General features: G+C 44.5%; 2 protein-coding genes across 2 annotated transcripts; one reads left to right on the forward strand and one right to left on the reverse strand.

Annotated features, from left to right (window-relative positions):
* Positions 1–1,383: 1,383 nt before the first annotated feature.
* cebpa (CCAAT enhancer binding protein alpha) lies at positions 1,384–4,206 on the reverse strand. Its single transcript, XM_085429533.1, has one exon. It carries the CDS (start codon positions 4,025–4,027, stop codon positions 3,152–3,154), a length of 876 nt encoding a protein of 291 aa, XP_085285659.1. The 5' UTR covers positions 4,028–4,206; the 3' UTR covers positions 1,384–3,151.
* Positions 4,207–8,122: 3,916 nt separating this feature from the next.
* cebpg (CCAAT enhancer binding protein gamma) lies at positions 8,123–12,902 on the forward strand. Its single transcript, XM_085479304.1, has 2 exons — positions 8,123–8,317; positions 9,873–12,902. The coding sequence occupies exon 2, from the start codon at positions 9,979–9,981 to the stop codon at positions 10,468–10,470; it is 492 nt and encodes a 163-aa protein (XP_085335430.1). The 5' UTR covers positions 8,123–8,317; positions 9,873–9,978; the 3' UTR covers positions 10,471–12,902.
* Positions 12,903–18,921: the final 6,019 nt, after the last annotated feature.

Genomic DNA, 18,921 nt, shown 5'->3' on the forward strand with positions numbered 1-18,921 from the left:
GAACATGAGCGCACATCTAATTGGAGCTGTGCTGCTGAATGCTATTTACTTCCTTGAGATAATCAGAGAGGATTTGTTCATATTCCTTATCGTGCATCATGAATTTTGTTATGCTGTACTGCTTACGTACATAAATTACACTGACTGTGTGGCAGGCAAGGCAGGACCAAACGCAGGACGCCAAGACAAGTGAATTAACTTAAGGAGGCATCTTTATTGCTGTACTTAGAAACTCAAACTAAATGCAAAAACTCTGGAAACTACAGAGCACAGGGAAACGGGACCGACCGGCAACGAGCAGAGGGACACTGAGGACCAAAATACCCACAGGATATCAAGAGGATGGGCAACAGGTGGGAACACAGCTAGAACTAACTGTAACTAACACACTGTATACAGGACAAGAGACTGTCAAAATAAAACAGGAAGTAAGATAAACACGGAGACCAAGACTAAGGCTCAGCAGAGGGACCGAGGTGAAGCAGACACGGGGACATGACTGACTGGGAGACGGAAAGGGAACGCCAAACATGGAGACAAGAGATAAACAAGATGAAAACTGGGCTGACTGAACACAGGAGAAGACCAAACACCGAGAGAGAAAAAACTCAAAAACCACAAGGATCTGAGGACTAACCGAAACACGCTTAACACATGACGTAAAAATAACCACGAATCTGAGAATCACATCGAACATTCAAAAAATCTGAGTCCAGACACTCAGCCAGCCCGGCTCCCAGACTCAGTACCACAACAGGGACTTTTTTTCATGTCTAATCCGGTGCATTAAACTAGGAATAAATTCCTGAGCGTGTTGTTGTTCGTCAGTGATATTAAAGTACAACTTTCAACACATTCACCACTAAAATGCAAAATACATATTAATGCTGCTGTAATGCCAGAGAATGTTTTTCTGCACAATGAGGTCTTTGATGCAGTAATTTAACAGTCCGGGCTGTGACCGTCTCTCCTGAATGCAACTAAAATATGTGCAGAGAATATGAGATGTGCATTTTACCGCTGCAGCGGCTCGAGGTGGAGATTTTTCTGACCGTCTATCTTTCTGTACATCATATAAATTACTAATCGTGTGTTTGCATGTGAGACCTACATGCAGAGAAAAAAAACAGGAACCAAAGCTGTCAGAAAAATTCTGATTTTCCGATGATTTTCTTCACTTTTATGACAGCCAGACGTCACTGTAGAAGTCGCAGCGCTGCAGACTGTACCTTTACCATTATTCATGCTGAAGAATGAAACCTGATATGAAGCATTTCTGGCTGAGCGCCCCCTATGGACTGCAAGAAATCGAAGAGATACAATGAACTTGATGCAGGAACAAGAGAAGTAAATGGAGAAATAAATCCAAACGCACAAACGGAATCTGATAAAACGAGCTTCTTTTATTATAATATTTCAGATTTTTTGGTATTTTATATATATATTTATTCATATATATTTATATATATGCTTACTTTACAATTGAGACGTACAATTTGAAACAAATGTTGGTTTAACATCAGAGTTTGTAAAAAAAAAAAAAAGTGCTTCCTTCTTCCTGACTGACACAAATGTCTTAAAATCTTTCTCAAAAGACCAGCTAAAGGTCAAAGGTCAACTCAGAGGAGCAGAAGGCACTGCTGCATGAGCTATGATTCAACAGCGGGGAAGAGGAAGAAGATAACTACCATGTTGCATAGAAACCCTGTTCACATTTATTTGTTTTTTATCTTTCTCACAATGAACAAACACATAAAAACAGGTATGTGCACAGAGCCAGGCGTGTTTTTTTTCTGCTCAGATCAGTACCCATCATGTGTGAGACAACAAAGCTGTGCTTCGACAAATAGTGCATACAGAGAGCTGCTTCAGTGTCTTCAGAGGAACCACGTTTCTGCAGAATCCCATTGAACCAGCTGCCATCAGGCTTCTCCTGCAGATACATGGTTTCCCCCTAGACAGCAGGTACCACAGTTTCAATTCCAGTCTTTTTTCTTCTTTCTTTTTTTTCCTAGTTTGTATTTTACTTTGGCTTAAATCAACAGGGGGGGACTTGTATCTCCACACCTTCTTGAGTATTAGGAAGCTAAGAAAAAATGTATTTGGGCCTTTTTTAGGTATTCGTTTAGTCTTAATTAATACACTTCTTAAGAGTGGAGGTACAAGCTTTCAGTATTGTGGTTGACAGTGTGTCAGTGAACAAAAATCTTAAATACTTTACTTTTTAAAAAGAAAAAATTTCAGATTTCTTTTATTATCTCACGGGGTTGCATCACGTGATCAGATTATTAGAACACACAAACCTGCCAACACCCTGCACGCCTCCTCAAAGAACAAACAGGAGAAAATGAGCACAAATCCATGCAGTTATATCATGGAAATAAACATACATACAGGTTGAGTTTCATAGCTCTAAGACAAGTTCATCAGCTGATAGAGACGGTAACTTTGTATAAAACAAACCAAAATAATTCAGGAACTACGTGCACAACAGGCTGGTCCGGGCTCGTCACCGCCGTGCCCTACCTTAGCTGCACTGATATGTGGGGTCGAGTCTCTCAGTCTGTACGGGGGTAAGGCACAAAAACAGCCAGTCCTCTGTTGTGTGGATCTGCAGGGGGGGACGAGCTTATCGGCTTTTGCACAAAAAGTTTTAAAAGGCACATGAACACTGCAAAAAAAAAATAAACCAACAACAAAACAAAAACAAAATATACCGACTGAACGAGTCACTCTTTCTCCTGAAGGTGAGCGCAAGTCTTTCTCCGAAGAGCTCAGTCAGTGAGATGATGGTGAGATTAATTCACCTGTTTCCAGTAAAAGTTTATCAGTCCTGTTTTTTGAAGCATCTTCCGGAAATTCCTGAAACAAGAAAAACCAAAGTGGCTTCAAGTTTGTTTTCTGCGTACAGCCTGTCTGCACTTTGGTTTTCGTTTTCACACAGAAACTTTGGAGCTATTTTTTCTAGTCTGAGGAGAAAGTGTGATCGCGAGGACTCCGTTCAGTCGGGTGTTTTAGCAGTGAACAGCTCAGCTGCCTCAGTCTCCTCACCGCTTTCAGTCCGTCCGGACGAACGGAACCAGCTGTGTGTATAAATCCAGCAGTGTACCAGTCCATGTCCAGTCTGCTCCCGGTCCGGCTCGGGAGGCTCTCAGCTTCCCATGGGTTTGAAGGAACCGTCCGGCAGCTGTCTGAAGATGCCCCGTAACGTGTCCAGCTCGCGGGTCAGGTGCTCCACCCTGCGCCTCAGTCTGTCGTTGTCGGCGGTCAGCTCCACCACCTTGTGCTGCGTCTCCATGTTGCGCATCTTGGCCTTGTCCCTGCTCTTGCGCACGGCCACGTTGTTGCGCTCGCGCCTCAGCCGGTATTCCGGGCTGTTCTTGTCAACGTGCTTCTTGGATTTGCCGCCTCCCCTCTGCTGCTCTAGGAGCTTCATGCCGCCCTGCTGCGAGTGCGGGTGCGAGTGTTGGTGCTGGTGCGGGCTGGGCACTGGGGTCGGCGGAGGTGTAGGGTGCCCTGGCTGGAGGTGCATGGTGGTCTGTGCGCAGTGCGCAATCTGGTACTGGAGGTGCGGCATCTGCTGCTGCTGGGAGTACTGCTGGGGGTGCGGGTGCGGGTGGTGGTAGGTGGGGGGCATGCCCGGGTTCATGTCCTCGTCGTCCCGGGGCTCCTGCTTGATAGCCACCGGTCGGAGGCGTGGAGGGTTGTGCTCGTAAAGCGGCTCCATCTTAGACTCCATGTAGTTGGACATGTAGAGCTGCTGGGGCCCCGGGCCGCAAGTCACCGGGTCGTACTCCCCGTTCATCATTTTGAGCTTGTCCTGTCGGGAGCTGTGGTGGAACAGGTCAGCCAGGAAGTCGTCGTTGAACGCTGATGGGTCGATGTAGGCGCTCAGGTCGATGGAGGTCTCGTTGTCTCCGATCTCACCGCCAAGATCTGCCGGGTCTCTGTAGCCGGAGGAGGGCTGCTGGTTCAGGTTGTTCATCAGGGGCCGAGGTGCGACCTCGTATAGGTTAGAGAGCTCCATTGAGAATCTAAACCCGGGCAAGCATGGCGATGAGCTCCGGGAATCCAGGTTGCACAAAGTCGGGTAATACGGTGAGAGGGGGTTACACAGCTGCAAGCATGCGCTGACCCAAAGCTCGGAGAGACTGTGACCGTTGCAGTGGCTCCGTTTGTACGCGGAAAGAAGCGGAATGAAGCAGCTTCAGGATTTACTCTGCTGGGCTGATTCCCCCTGCTCAGTAAACTCCGAGCTGTCAAACTGCTGTTATATACAGAGAGGGAGTGGGCGGGCACACGTGCCCGCGCGCGCGCACACACAGCCCTCAGTCTTGCCAGCTATCTGCACGGGAACGCTTCAGAGTCAAACTCGACTCAAACTTTTATCACACACCGCGTCCTGCGCTCCTCTCTGCGCGCTCTGCTCACACATCAGCGCCAAAGCTCAGGCTGCAGAAGACGCACTGAAACCACCCGGAGCTGTCACATCATATATATATATATATATATATATATATATATATATATATATATGTATGTTTACAAAAACAAATATTTACAAAAGTCAATGACTGCTCTGGATTTCAGAAGCTCTTCTACACCGAGCGCGCTGGCGTTCAGCGCTTAACGCGAGCAGCACGAAAACCTGTTTTAAAAGAACTGCATTCTGTTGGGCACTTTTCTTTAATCCCCGGACAGTCTACACTGGCAGACTTTATCTCTGTGAAAGGAGGGAGCGGCACCTATCAGAGCAGGACGCACAGACTTTATGTGCAAGTTATAAAAGTCGAGAACATCTTCTGGACTTAGAACACGTCTGATGTTAAATAGAATGCGCACTGATGGAAAAACCTGTCATTACTTAGTTATAATATGAATATATACCGTCAAGTCCCTGCAAGAAAGAACCTTTTTCCTTATTGTAATGTATTTTTATTTCCAAATTCTAAGTTAGGAAGATCCAACACTGAGGCAAATTTATTATGACTTGCTTACAATGTTAGATGTGACTTGGGGAATCTTCTTGGATGAGGACGGGTGAGCAGCGCGGAGCGCGGAGCAGTGGGGGCAGGGACGGCGGACTGAAGAGCTGGACTGCAGCGCCCTCTATGAGCAGCAAACGGAGAGATCTTCGTGTTGGGAGCGATTTCAAGCTGCTTGTTTATTTTGTATTTTTATTCCATATATATTTTTACAGGTTTTTGCTTGACCTCCATTTGAAAACAATAATCTGCTTCTTTCTGACAGACCCAGCGCCACTTTCTGTCCTTTTTCTGCCCCATTTGAGGAATTTTTAATGAACCTTGAGGAAGCATTAGTGGTCCTCGGGGCCTGACTTTTAAAACTAGTGTTGACGGACTCAGCTGGGAAAATGTGAACAGCATTTTCTGTTGCACTGGGAAGCTCTTCAGGCCAGTGGCTTTCAGAAGGAAGTACCAGGGATCATTGAAGTGATCTGGAGGAACACGTGTTTTTAAGGAAACAACATAATAATTAAAAAAGTTTAAAACTGGAAAAAATAAGTGTAATGTTCCTAAACTTCAAAGTCAGCATGTTAAACACAAACTAGAATACACAAAATCGCTCAGACAAATATTTGAAGAGCTTTTGTTTGCTTCACTGCAGTTCAGCTGTCAGCACGATGCGAGGGTACCTCAGATCAGGCCAGCACGTGGACCTTTGACCTCTTCGATCACACTTCGATCACATTCCTAATACTGCATTCAGCCTTCATTTGTTGTCAGTGACTTTACTTTCATTTTAACAGCACTGGTGAATCTCTGTTGAGCCGAGAGCCCTGACCTCGATGACATCACATCATTGTCCCCAGTGTTATCTCGGACTTAAAGTGTTGAGTCAGTGTTGCAGCATTAGTGGTCCTGTACACATTTTCTGCAGCAACAGTGTGGTTGGACAGTAAAAAACAAAACAACAACAACAACATTGTTTCCAGAAGCAATGTGATTTGAATTTAAGTTGACATTAACCAATCAGACCTGAAAAAGCAGTTTACCAAAAAAAGCAAACACTGCACTGGAGTCATGAGTGACAGCTTCGAATTCCACATGGACAGCTGGCCAACATTCACAGCACATTTGCAGACATCAGCATAGTTTGGATGCAGCGCCTAGTAGAGCAATGTAATGTTTGGTCACGTGACCAGGCATCACTATTACCAAACCTCATGTTTTGTGTCTCTTTGTGGCTGCTTTCAGTCCAGCTCAATTTCATTTATGCAGTTAAGTCCAAAAGATGTTGGACTGTGACTGTTTACAGGGGCTGTTGTTTACCTCTGTACACCACAACAGTGAATTAAAAAAAATCAAGATTTGAATGAAGCGCAGACTTTCAGCTTTAATTTGGGGGGATTTAACAAAAGCACTGAACTAACTGTACTGGAATTACAGCCATTTTATGCACAGTACTAACTTTCACAGGACAATTGACTGACAAGCTGCTTCATGGTCATATGAGGCCTGTTGTCATCTTATGTCGTGTGAAATAGTCAGATATGAAATCTGTTGTTAAGTCCAAGAGTTGAAATTGCATTTGATAGCTGGACGTCTCAATGTGGCATCTCAGTTCAAGTGAGGGAGGCCATCGTTCGGCTGAAAAGCCCAAATAAACAGCAAAGACTTTGGTATTGGCCAAATCAAAAATCTGGTGCATTGTTTAAAAAAAGAATGCACTGACCAGCTCAGCAACACCAACAGACCTGAAAGAGCATAGAAAACACCTACAGCGCATGATGGCAGAATTATTTCCATTATTAAGAAAATACCTTCTTAATTGCCCCTTGGGGATGAATATAGTTTTTCTGAACATAATGAAATGATGCATTTGTGAATGGAAATATAGAGAGTTTACAACAGGTCAGACTGTCAGTAAACATCTAAAAGAGCCTGAAAAAGATCTTGGGACAGATGATGGTTGTTTAAGAATGATGGCCTGGGTGTTTATTCATGACGTTGCCGCCAGTACAAGCAGCCGGATGAACTGTGGCGTTGTTTCTAGACTTTAGGTAGCCACTGGGTGCAAAGGATTTATGTCCAGTTATTAAAATCAATCCTTATATTTACACTTAGGAGCCTCTGAAAATGGGAGGTTATGTATTAAAATGGCTGTAATGTCTAGACAGTCGATGCAAAAGTTTTGTTAAACCCTTTGAATGAAAGCTGAAAGTTGCACTGCAGTCTCATCTTGATTGATTTAAACTCCATCATAGTGGAGCAGAAAGGTAAAATAATAGGGGGGGAAATCTGTGCACAAACCTATAACTACACAGTCATGTTATCATGCGAAATCCCTGGGCAGCCTGAGCCTATAGCAGGATAAGGGATGGTCAGGGTCAGCTGATCTGACTATAAACTTTAAAAAAGGAAAGTGTGAAGTCTCATCTTAAAAGTCTGTCTCCTGAATCCAAACTTGAGCACATGTTCCACAGAAGAGGCCTGAAGCTGTAGGCTCTGCCTCCCATTCCACTTTTGGAAACTCTAGAAACCACATGTAAGCTCGCAGCCTGAGATTAAAGTGCTGTCAGGATACATTTTTGTCTGTTTGTAACTTCTTTTCATCACTTTTATCACCCACATTTTAAATATTTTGTTTCTTTTGTGTCTTTTTTTTACCTTTTGAAGTTGATCTTTCGTTTTTGTTTGTTTGGATCCAGGTCAGATCCAGGTGACCTCTGACAGCTCAGGGTCTTTGTCTATACATCCCTTCATTTATATTCTCTGGTCATGATTATTATTAATAAAACAGTAATTACATTGTTTTTTGTGTGTTCCTGGTAGGACCGCGGTTTCATTAAGTGCTTGTCTCACCTGTGAATGTTCACCAGGTGTTTGAAGTGGTTTCTTCGTACACGCGGATGTCAGTAGTTATTATAGTGACTGAAGGAAGCGGGAGCGTCGATACTGAAGGTACTGCCGTTTTGAGAGAGAGTCTCATCATTCAGAGATGAAGTCATACGTGTTTCAACTCATCTGACCAGCCTCGGTTACATAAACAACGCTGAGAGAAGATAGCAGCGTCTCATTGGTCCAAACACGAATCAATCACAAAGAGCATTGCATCACTCCGCCGCACACTCATCGGTGATTGGCCAAGCACCCCAACTCGCTGCCACCTACTCGCCTGTGATTAGTTGATCCTGGACATTGCCGTACATGGTAAAAGAGATTTCGCAATCGGTCGCTCTCCATGTTACAAACAAAAACAGTCCGAGCTCATACGGACGGGATTAAACTTCGGTTTTCTAGGGGAACTTTTTCATCTTTTGACGGACGGTTGAGCCCGCCGCCTCCCAGTGAAGGTAAAATCGTAGTTTTATTTCTCTGTAGGTCCGAAACAGCGAAGCTGGCAGTGAGCTGATGGCTGTTAGCGACAGGAGCTAACTCGCTAGCTGGCTATGCGCCCGGCTAAACAGGCAGTGTTCGCGTACGTTAAAAGAAAGCTGTTGTGTTTCGGGCCAAATCGGCTTAAATCGACGCCTGTCTCAGAGCGGGAAAGCTCGACAGTCAGTAGCGAGGCGGCGAGTCGCCTGTTGGTCGCTTCGAGTGAACAGAAAGTTGTCAAAGTGTTCGAAAATTAAAGTTTAGGTACTTTAAAGCGACGTGTTTCGGATAAGTCCGCCTGTTTCGGTCTGTTTCGTGTGATTTCATATTTGTCACACGTCGGTAAAGTCACCAGAAAGCGGTGGTTTTGTGTATAGCCCCGCATGACTCTGGAGTTCCCCTGTCTTCACACAAAGAGAGCCGCTCGTGATGATGCAACAACAGGCAACCTCTCCGCTGTTTCACCCGGAGCGCTTTCCGCTGCGCACAGCTGACTGGCTGCATAGCAACGCACCAGCCAATCAGAGCGGCGCTATTAATTGGCCGTGCGGAATAACAATCCGAACAATTATCGTATCGCAGTGATGGATGAGGAGGATGGTGATGATGAAGCCTCCTAACTGGACCAAACTCTGCATAATCCGAGTATAACGTTTCAGCGAAAGGGAAAGTGAGGAAATGATGTTCAGAGCTGGAACTTTGGCTGATTGACCTCCACCTTCCAGAAATGATAGAAACACATTAAAATGGCTTGTCAGTCCTTTTGTTGCAAAAATTAAAAAAAATTCCTGAACATTTCTGGCGCAGAGCTGCAGAGTGAAATCAAAAAGCTGTCAAGTCTGACAAATGTTCAGTGTTTGCGCTGTGCAGCTCATATTTAGCAGGACCAGAGCCTGCATCCACCGAAAGCCAAAGCCAAAGCAGAATCCATAGTACCGCCTTTGTGCCATTTGCATAGGCGTCTGGATAGTGAATTGATATGGGATATTCAACCAGCACAGACATGCTTGCAGGTGGGTGATGTGTTAGGCTCAGGTAGAAGGTTGATTTGGTTAAAAAGTGGGCTTGAACAGTGAGAGATCGACAGGGAGGTTCACTGCATAGAGGAAGAAGAGTGGAGAAATAAATAACAGATCAAAATGATGCGCACAAGTCTCGAGATGCAGCTGTATGATATCAAAGACCACCAGGACGCTTTTCACTTCCTGTCAACGCGCAGGAAGCCAGCAAAGACCGGAACCTCTGAGATTAGGTACCCTAACCCTAACGAATCAGATGGTGTTGTTCTTTCATGTAGTTGATAAAAATTGACCTGTACTTATTAAAATACCAAATAAAGTCAGTGAAAGGGACGTACTGTGGTTCAGGTGAGGCCTCCACTCCAAACGCGTGGACAGAAACATCTGCACACAGCTGTCTCTGATTTCTTTGTCTTCTTACATGTGTGGTGTTGTCCGTGGCTAGTCTACAGCTTAGTGTTTGCTTTGATTCTGTGTGATCTGCTCAATTAATCTGGTCTGTCTTGCCCTCCAGGCTCTGTCCATCTGCAGGACCTTCTTCTTTCCTTCCAGTCTTCTATTCAGCTCTACACCTGAGGAGACTCTGGTCAAAGATCAGCACCCGTTGGCAGCACATCCAAATGAGCCGGCCGTCGCAGCCGAAACTAACTGCAACTGACCACAACGGCGTGAGCGTCATCCAGAGCCAGGCCCACGCCGCTTCTTCGTCCCTGCCGGCAGCCGTAGCCGGACTGCAGCAGGTCCCGCAACTCGTCCCAGCAAACCCTTCAACCGGAGGTGGCAAAGTCCTCGCACCCAGCAAGATGAAGAAACCCCCTGCAGACAAGGAGAGCGAGGAGTACCGCCAGCGGCGCGAACGCAACAACCTGGCAGTGAAGAAGAGCCGCATGCGCAGCAAGCAGAAGGCGATGGACACGCAGCAGCGTGTCAACGAGCTGAAGGAGGAGAACGAGCGGCTCGAGGCAAAGATCAAACTGCTGAGCAAAGAGCTGAGCGTGCTCAAAGACCTCTTCCTGGAGCACGCTCACAACCTGGCCGACAACGTCCAGCCGCCCGCAGGCGCAGAGGGTTCCAGTCCCGCCCCCAACAGTACCTCCACCAACGGGCAGTGAGGAGGGTAACCACCAGGATGTTGAATATCTGCAGCTTTTATGGAAGCTTCTCCCTTTGGGAATGAGGCCCCACTTCTTCTTCATGGCTTTTTTTTTTTTTTGTGATTATCAGTTATTATTTAACCTTTTAATAATTCACCACCATCATCATCCAGTTCGCCAAAATAACCGCCAGTGTTCCCACTGTCTACCCAGAACAGTTCAGAGTTTTAACACATCTGGAATCGTTTTAGAAGAAAAAGCTTAAACATGTTTTCTGGAAATAACTTTTAAAATTTTTAAAAAATCCACTGAAGTGTGACTTTTAAAATTGAAAGCTGTGATGTTTGGCTGAAAGCCTCCAGCTGTGTCATCGCTCCTCTGATTGACTCATTGATTTGGGGGAACATGATGCGATTTGAACTCGTATAAACTGAGTCGTCGTCCGTTAGGATTCTCTGGAACAACAACAAAAAAAATCACCACACATTTCCTGCATTTCCTCTTCCTGGTGGCGGAAAACCCCCGGTTCAGTCTGATGAAGACGTCCGTGGCCATCGCTGAGCGCTCCGCAGCCGCAGGATGGACTTGTAAATGCTAAAATTCCCTTTTTCAGGATGTGTATTTTCTTCTGTTCTTCTACAAAGAGTTTGTAAAACAAAAAAAGTGTTTTTATTGTTAAGTACATTCACTACATGTTGATGTTTTAAGCACAGTTCTGTTTGTATGTGTGTGGGGTTTTTTGTTTTTTCATGACTCGTGTTGTTTAAGATCAGAAATAGAAAAAAGTTTATATCTGACTCTACTGAGTGAAAACAGAGGGAGGGTTAGGGTTACACACACACACACACATATTTATCCTTTACTGGGTGGTTTTATTAACATGTTTGTGTTGCACACTTTTAATTTTGAGGTCTGAGTCTTTCCTGCGGAGGCGGTGCATGTTAAACGTTGGTCTCCTGCCATATTAGTGGCTGCCCAAGCCTTAAACGGCTGAAGCCTGCAGCGCTCGGCCCCGACAAAACAGAACAAAGTGCTAATTTCACTGGAAATGCAATCATTGGCTTTGTGCACATTTTTAATACACGTCACAGCTGATTGGTGTTAAATGAGAAAATAAACCTCTAAACTCATTTCACGCCACTTCAGAAAATCACAAGTTTGGACTGTGAACAGATGGACTTAAACCTGTTAATAGGACATGTTTAGGTAAAAATAAAACCACTTGTTTATTTGGCAGTATTGACAATCACGGGGCCTCCAGCAGTGTCAGAGTGTAAAAATCGTATGTGTTTATTTTTGGAAATTATCAGCGTGTTTTCTTTTAGTTTCACGCTGAAGATTTGAGGCTTCAATCGGGGCGTTGACAGGAAGGCGGGGCATCGATCCTGCTGCTGATATGACAGCAAGACCATGTTGTTGTGTTGAAACTATGTAAAGGTGGAGGTGTGCGCAAGACGAACCCCCTCCCGCCACCCGTCGGAGTGGCCTGTCCAGACAGGTGTGTTTGTGTGTTTGCCGCTGGGCGGACCCAGACACCTCAGACTCTTCAGGCGAGCCGCAGATTTAATTAAACCCACTTTTAACCCGGACCAGCTGATTAGCCGCCAGCTAATGAGGTGTGAGCAGATCGGGACAGGCCCGTGCCCCGCAGGCACGCCGCAGAGAGGGGCGGGGCCACCGCGCACTGCTGTCAGACTTTATAATTATATGAGCTTTGTGTGGGCGTGGAGTGTTTTTCCACAGGGTTTGTCTGTCAGGAGCTTCGCCTCTGCAGGAATGTTGTTGCTTCTGAGCTGCTCAAGCCAACATTCCCACAAGGTTCTCCTAATGTGTCCTGTAGACTTTGATTTTTACATTTTTCTGCACAGATTTGTCCAGAAAGTTCAGCGAGTTTTAAACAAAAACCTTCAGAATGTGTTTTTTATCCAGGTGGTGTGAAGTTTAGTTTCTGCAAATTGTCGATATCTTGCAGTTTTTCCATCATGCACGTGTATTTTCCCGCGTTTTATCAGACTTGAGCAGTGGAAATGAAATCAAATCATGTTTGACCTGAATCACTTCAGCTAGTTGCGGTTGGAGCTGAAAGTTCCAGTTCTCTTTATTGGTGTAACATATTTTGATTGGCGCTGTGGGGACGGGAGTCTCGTTGAGCACAGCCTTTACCTTTGTCTCTTTTTTTTGTTTGTATTTTCCATCTTTCTACACTTTTATTCCAACAGAAGCATGTTTGTTAGGGAAGTGCTTGCATGAATGGTGGGGGTGAAAGTTTAGTGCACTCATAAAATCAGATCTTCTGGTCTTAACTGAGCAGATCAGGAAGCAGACGTGATGGTTGTGCTGTTTTGCTTTGCTCTGAATGTTGCTGGGCAGCATTTCTCTGTCACTCAGCTTTTTTATATCAGAACCGGCTCACCTGCATTATAAATTAAAATTGAGTATAAAAGATGAAACTGTGTCCTAATTTTTTGTTTGTTTGTTTTGGTCCAGAGCTGTTGTCTCTGGTTTCATTCATTCATGTCCTTCTACATCAGTCTCAGTAAACCTTAGTTTTTTATTCTAATGGAACCTGTAATTCAGGCAGTGGGAACGTACCATTACAGAAGCTGCAGCTCAGTCACGAAGCCACTGACTCTGTTCCATTAATGCTGTAAATAAAACACTCATTAGGAAGTCATGAAGAAGAATTAATGATTATTGTTGACGTTAGAATCTCTCACTCTGTGTCTCCAGCTGAGGACTGATGGCGACGTTTGACATGAAAATAAGTCCAGTTATCGCTCACGTAGACTTTAGGGATGTCCTGCCTCCCTAAACGACCACTGATTCATAAATAGAGACACTGCGTGAGCGCATGAGTGTGCTTTAACCTCCTAAGACCCGAACTGTTTCATGGAATGCATTTTTAATTTTTCTTTGCTATTTGTGTTGATTGGGACCTAAAGAATGTAAAAACAAAGAATTACCAGATTTTTTTTTCACCTCATTTTTGGTTTTTGAGAAAAACGAGATCCACATATGAGGACATTTGTTTCAAATTTTGACAGAACAGTGGCAGCATAACGTCCTCGTAAGTGGATGTCAGGGCCTTGTAGAGAAAAATTAAGTATTTTGGTCTAGACGTCCCAAAACTTGATGTCCACATATGTGGACGCCAGGTCCTAGGAGGTTAAAGGTGTCACTCCAAATGTTCCAGTGTGAAGATTTTACTGCTTATCCAGCCTGGAGCCAAAGAGAGCAGCTGTTATCAGGTGAGACGTCAATGCAGCCTGGATGCACGTGCAGTCCATCACAGGGATAACATCTGGCTGCATCTGCAGCAGCCAATTCACCCATTAACCTAACGACCATGTCTTTGGTGACCAGTAACAGATCAGTATGAGTGAAAATAGCCAGACTGCAGTTAAACTACCTGAATTCTTCTCAGTGAGAGATTTCACTGAGTGGCAGGTTAATACGTTTATGATGTTTCTTTGATTCTTTTGAGATTTTGCTCCCAAATCCTTCCACAAAGCCACTAACCACTGCAGAGACGACATGATGGGATGTCATCAGTACAGAGCCAAAGGTCAAACTGTGAAAAGGCCTGCGAGAAAAATTCCTGCTTCCTCATTGGCTGCTGAAGTCACCTGTTTTATCACGCCTGATCACTGGTTACTCGTGGTTACCGCTCTCTGCAGCCTCCCTGCAGACTGAGCGGAGCTGAAACTCTGAGCAAACAGAGGGCAGCCTGGTGGTGGAAGCCAAGTCAAACTGCAGCAGGAGCTCCACAGCTGCAGCTTTAGTTACTTCTAAAAGTTCAATCTGACATAAAAAAAATGCAGCATGCTGTTAAAGGTCACAACAGCAGCTACTGCATTAATAATGAGCGAACGACATACAGTTATCCCTGTTAAAGCTTCTCTAACACCAATGCTTTTATTGTGCTAAACATATCATATGTTTACTCCTCGTAGATCGGCCACAGTTGCTGAGATCAGGGCGTGCATTTACAGAAAAGTGCACGTCAAGTTACAGCGCAGATTTAATGTTTTGCTCATCAGTTTTTGGACAGTGACACTATTTCTGAGGTAACTTTGTCTTTCTTTACCACCACAGTGGGTTCCATCTGCACCGCCAAGCTCCGTCTGAGCAGCTTTGCTGCATTAGTCTGAATGTGAGCCGAGAGTGCAGCTCTGTACACTTCACACTTCATCCTGTCACCTCTGACGGCAGTCACATGATCAGTAAACATCAGTTCCCCTGGCAGCCACACACACCCATGCCATAACACTCCCTCCACCATGTACAGATGAAGCAGTATGAGCACAGAGACGCCGTGAACAACAAACAGAGCAAACCACAAACTGTTGGAAACAGTAAGCGACAGTTAGTGACCTGAAGTGAAGGCATATGAGATAGCATATAAGGCCCCACAGAAGCCCAGTCGTACTAATTAAGTGGGTGTCTGCCTCCCAAACTGTTTGAACTATTTGAAACGATCAGATTTTAAAACTGAAAAACAAAATCACGGCAGTTTTATTTACCCGTGCTCGACCTTTACTTATCTCCATTCGTCCTGCCTTGACTTCTTGTTGCCCTTTTTCTTTACATTGGTATGTTTTCATGTAAAATAGTCTCTCTTATCTCCTTCTTTTCCCTAACACATTATCCATCTTCACCTCCTCCTGTCTTTGTTGTTTTCTTTCAGCTTAGTCATTTTATTTCAAATTAAAGATCAAAATGAAAACAGAACATTTGTCATCGTGCAGAAAATGATGAAATATTTTCTTGGTTTTAAATGCTGGGAGCATTTTTTCCCCCCAACTCTTAAATATGAGCTCACCTTCAGTCATGCAGGGTGTTAAATCAGTGTGTGTGGACAGATAAGAGCTGTGGATTGATAAAAGGTTATCAGAGTGCGAAGAGAAGAGAGCTGAATGTGCAGCTCGAGCCGCCGGCCTTGAAACTCAAACGGGGTGAATGATTGACACGATGACATCATAATCGCCTGAGCTCAATAAACTAACGAGGACGGGGTTTTCTTTTTTTTCTGTCTCTCTCTGCTATTCAAAGTTCAGAGCTGGCATGTCCGCGGGTTATAAAGGTTTACTGGCGAAAAGTCAAACGTCTCCGCCTGACACAGAAAGCACACAGAGTGAGTCCTCCCACCTCCTCCTCCTCATGTTCCCATAATTATCACCGCTGTCAGAGCAGTCATGTCACTATCTAAAAATAAACCTTCTCAGTGTGTGTGTGTGTGTGTGTGTGTGAGTGTGGGCGGTGAATCCTCATCAGTCTGCTGAAAACTGGAACATCAGCTTCGCTCGGTCATTAGGCCTAATCCGAAAACCAGCAGCAGCACAAAAAGCTTCGTGCGCTGCCTGACGTTGATGCTTGAATCACATGCGTGTCCTTTATCCCGCAAAGCACTGAACGACACGATGTCAGACCGCAGACTCACCGCAGGGCTGACGCACTGCAACACACTGCCAAACCCAAACCTGTGGGTGCTTTATCCCACTTACACAAAGTGTCACTCTGTGAATCGCTGTGGTCTTTTGCATCCAGTTGCAGGTTTGTGTTTCTTTGTTGTCTATTTTCTGTTGTTAAATGAGATCCTGTGTCCACACTGTAAAAGGCATACATGCGTACATTTAGTTAACAGAACTGAGCGATGTTTCCAATCATAGAAGTTCTAATTTTATACAAGAAACAGGCGTTAAAGGAGGCTAACAAACCGAACATCCCCACCCCAGTCCTGTGGGAGAAAAGGTCAGACTGACTAAGGGCTGTTTCTCCCAGGTACCGAGGATTTATCAGGCACATCATTCAGACGGAGCAGATATTTGTGGGTTTCATTTTTCCACATAAATGTAAGCAAACCTGAGTGAGAGAAGAACAAGTCTGGATCACTTTCTGCAGAATGCAAACATCAAAGAGATTTTCTTCTTCTCTGTTTCACGGTTAACCTGATTGTGCAGTCCTTCATTGTTATTTGCTGCTGAGCTCAGGCTGAGATGGATAAGTGTTCACTCGTCTGCTTCCTCCCACTGATTGTGATTTGGTACTCACTTGTCTTATTTTTAGATTGACTCTCTCAATTAAATTCAATTTCGTGTATATAGCACCTAATCACAACAACAGTCACCTCGAGGTGCTTTATATTGTAATGTGAAGACCCTACAATAATACAAAGAAAACAGAGAAAACCCCAATAATTATATGAAACCATATTAGCGAGCATTTTGGTGACAGTGGGAAGGAAGAACTCCCTTTTAATAGAAAGAAACCTCCAGCAGAATCAGGCTCAGGGAGGCGCTGTCATGTTCTGAGACCAGTTGGGGGGTGAGGGGAGGAAGACAGGACAAGAGATATTGTTGAAGAGAGACAGATATTAATAATAACTAATAAATAAATGCATAGAAGTGTATAAACAGAAGAAACAGTGCATCATGGGAATCCTCCAGCAGCCTAGACCTATTGCAGTGCAACTAAGGGAGGATTCAGGGTCACCTGATCCAGCCCCAACTATATGCTTTGCAATGCAATTCAGTTCAGTACAGTCGTTTTGTATCAAGGCCCATAATCTCTGCAAAGTAAAATAAATCTACAATATTAGTGGGAAAACCCAACAATCAGAAAATTCACCATTAACCACAGATGGCAACAGTAGGAAGGAAGAGCTCCCTTTTAGCATTAACATCCGACGGGGCTGAAAGGAACGAGGGAAGCTTTGCTCCAATGTTGTGTGTATGGGGAGATTTTTAGCTGCAGCGGTGCTGATTCTGGAATAACTGAAGACTTTAGCACGTCATGGCTGCAGGTCCAAAGCAGATCATCAATGGATTAGTGCTCTGTATGATGCAGGACTCAAGGGTGAACTATGTCTAAACAGGAAAATGAAAGACCTTGGTGCAGCTTTGAAACTATTTGTGTATAATGACTCTCATTAGACTGAATGCTCATAGTTTATGGGATATCTATATTTTCATAAAAACTAAAAATTCTCTCTGCGCTTTTGTCGTAGTGCAGGAACTACTGCAAAACTGCAGGAAGTAGAGAAGGAATGTTTGCAGGCATATTTGCAGATATCCTGGAAATAAAAAATATGATTCAAGTGTTGAGGAGCCTGTAAAGCTTTTTGCCTAGCAACACGTCCACCATATTACTGAGACAACAGGTCAGGCAGACACTATTCGATATCAGTGTGTTGGGAGATTGGAACAATAACCAAACAGTGCCAACATCAGATCCGACTGGAAATTACAGCACACCCTCTGTAATGTTCATCCCATAGACTGTTACTAAAAACACTGGCTGTCATAACTCTGTAAAAATTAATTTTTTAAGAAAACATGTCATCATTTTTTGAGAGTTTGAGAAAACCAGGAAGCTCAGAGTTGAATAAAACTGTGTCACAGAGTTCAGAATCACGTCTGATACACGCAGTGTTTGTGAACGCTGCTGTACTTTGTGTTCAAGTCGTGTTGCACACAAAACAGTGTGATATCAGTGAGTGAGTGGAACAGCTCCTCCCTTTGCAAACACAAAATACATCCAGATAACACGTTTCTGTTGGCTGACTGCTGAGGTCAAAGTTGAACCAAACTGAAGCTGCAGCTTAAAAGCAGTCACACCGGTTTGAGCTGAAGTTAAAGACTTCTAATAAGAGCAATCAGTCATCCTGCACTGCCTGACCTGTCCTATGTGACTGTTTGTGCTCATTTACTGCCGATATAGTCGATATTTCCAGGTGTGTGTGCACGCAGGTGGGTGTGTAAAAGAAAGTGTTTCAGTGTGCATGTTTGTGTTTGTCTCCCTGCTGATGGTTGTTGTTCAGCGCTGTGCAGATCTCATCCACGATACCCATCGCAGCGTTTGCGGTGAACTCACTCTCTTCCCACGATGCTTTGCTCTCTCTTCCTCACCAGATGGGGAGATGTGAAAACATTTGAAACTTCAAACATAAAAATGAGCGATGGCCTCGTCCTCCATCGCCAAGATACGTTTGTTTAAAATCCACCTCCTCCGAGAATCTGGCAGAGGGCTTTGCACAGAAACATCTGGAAAACATGTTTTCCAGTCGTTTCGTTTTTCCTCTGCATCTGAAAGAGCAAAGCCACTGAGCAACACATCTGCAGCTCTATACTTGAGAGGACTTTCTGTCACGTTAAACATCCCCGGGCCCGTGATCCTCTGGGGTCCTGGACACTTTTTTCATTTTCCTGCTGCCTCAGATCATCCACCGGAGAAAACAATGTAGAACAACAGTTAGCCGTAAAATACTTGGCCAACTGGACCATTAGCTCAATAAACTACAGCTGTATGCCGTGACTACACTCCCAGCTACATCTGTAAATTAGTCAAATATAGCAGCACATGGCTGGAGAGTTACTGTGTTTTACAGTAAAAATGTCCTTAAGGCCTGATTGTGGAAGAAAATCAGGTGGGGTGCATCTGAGATTAGCACAAGTGATTATCACCCAGAAC

The sequence above is a fragment of the Copadichromis virginalis genome, linkage group LG1 (assembly GCF_057382275.1).
Source record: "Copadichromis virginalis isolate Kocher_CV1m ecotype Utaka linkage group LG1, C_Virginalis_male_GT1.1, whole genome shotgun sequence".
Lineage (NCBI taxonomy): Eukaryota > Metazoa > Chordata > Actinopteri > Cichliformes > Cichlidae > Copadichromis > Copadichromis virginalis.

Excerpts from the sequence above, each read along its gene's own strand:
- cebpa (XM_085429533.1), bottom strand. The coding sequence starts at position 4,027 with ATGGAGCTCTCTAACCTATACGAGGTCGCACCTCGGCCCCTGATGAAC.
- cebpg (XM_085479304.1), top strand. The coding sequence starts at position 9,979 with ATGAGCCGGCCGTCGCAGCCGAAACTAACTGCAACTGACCACAACGGC.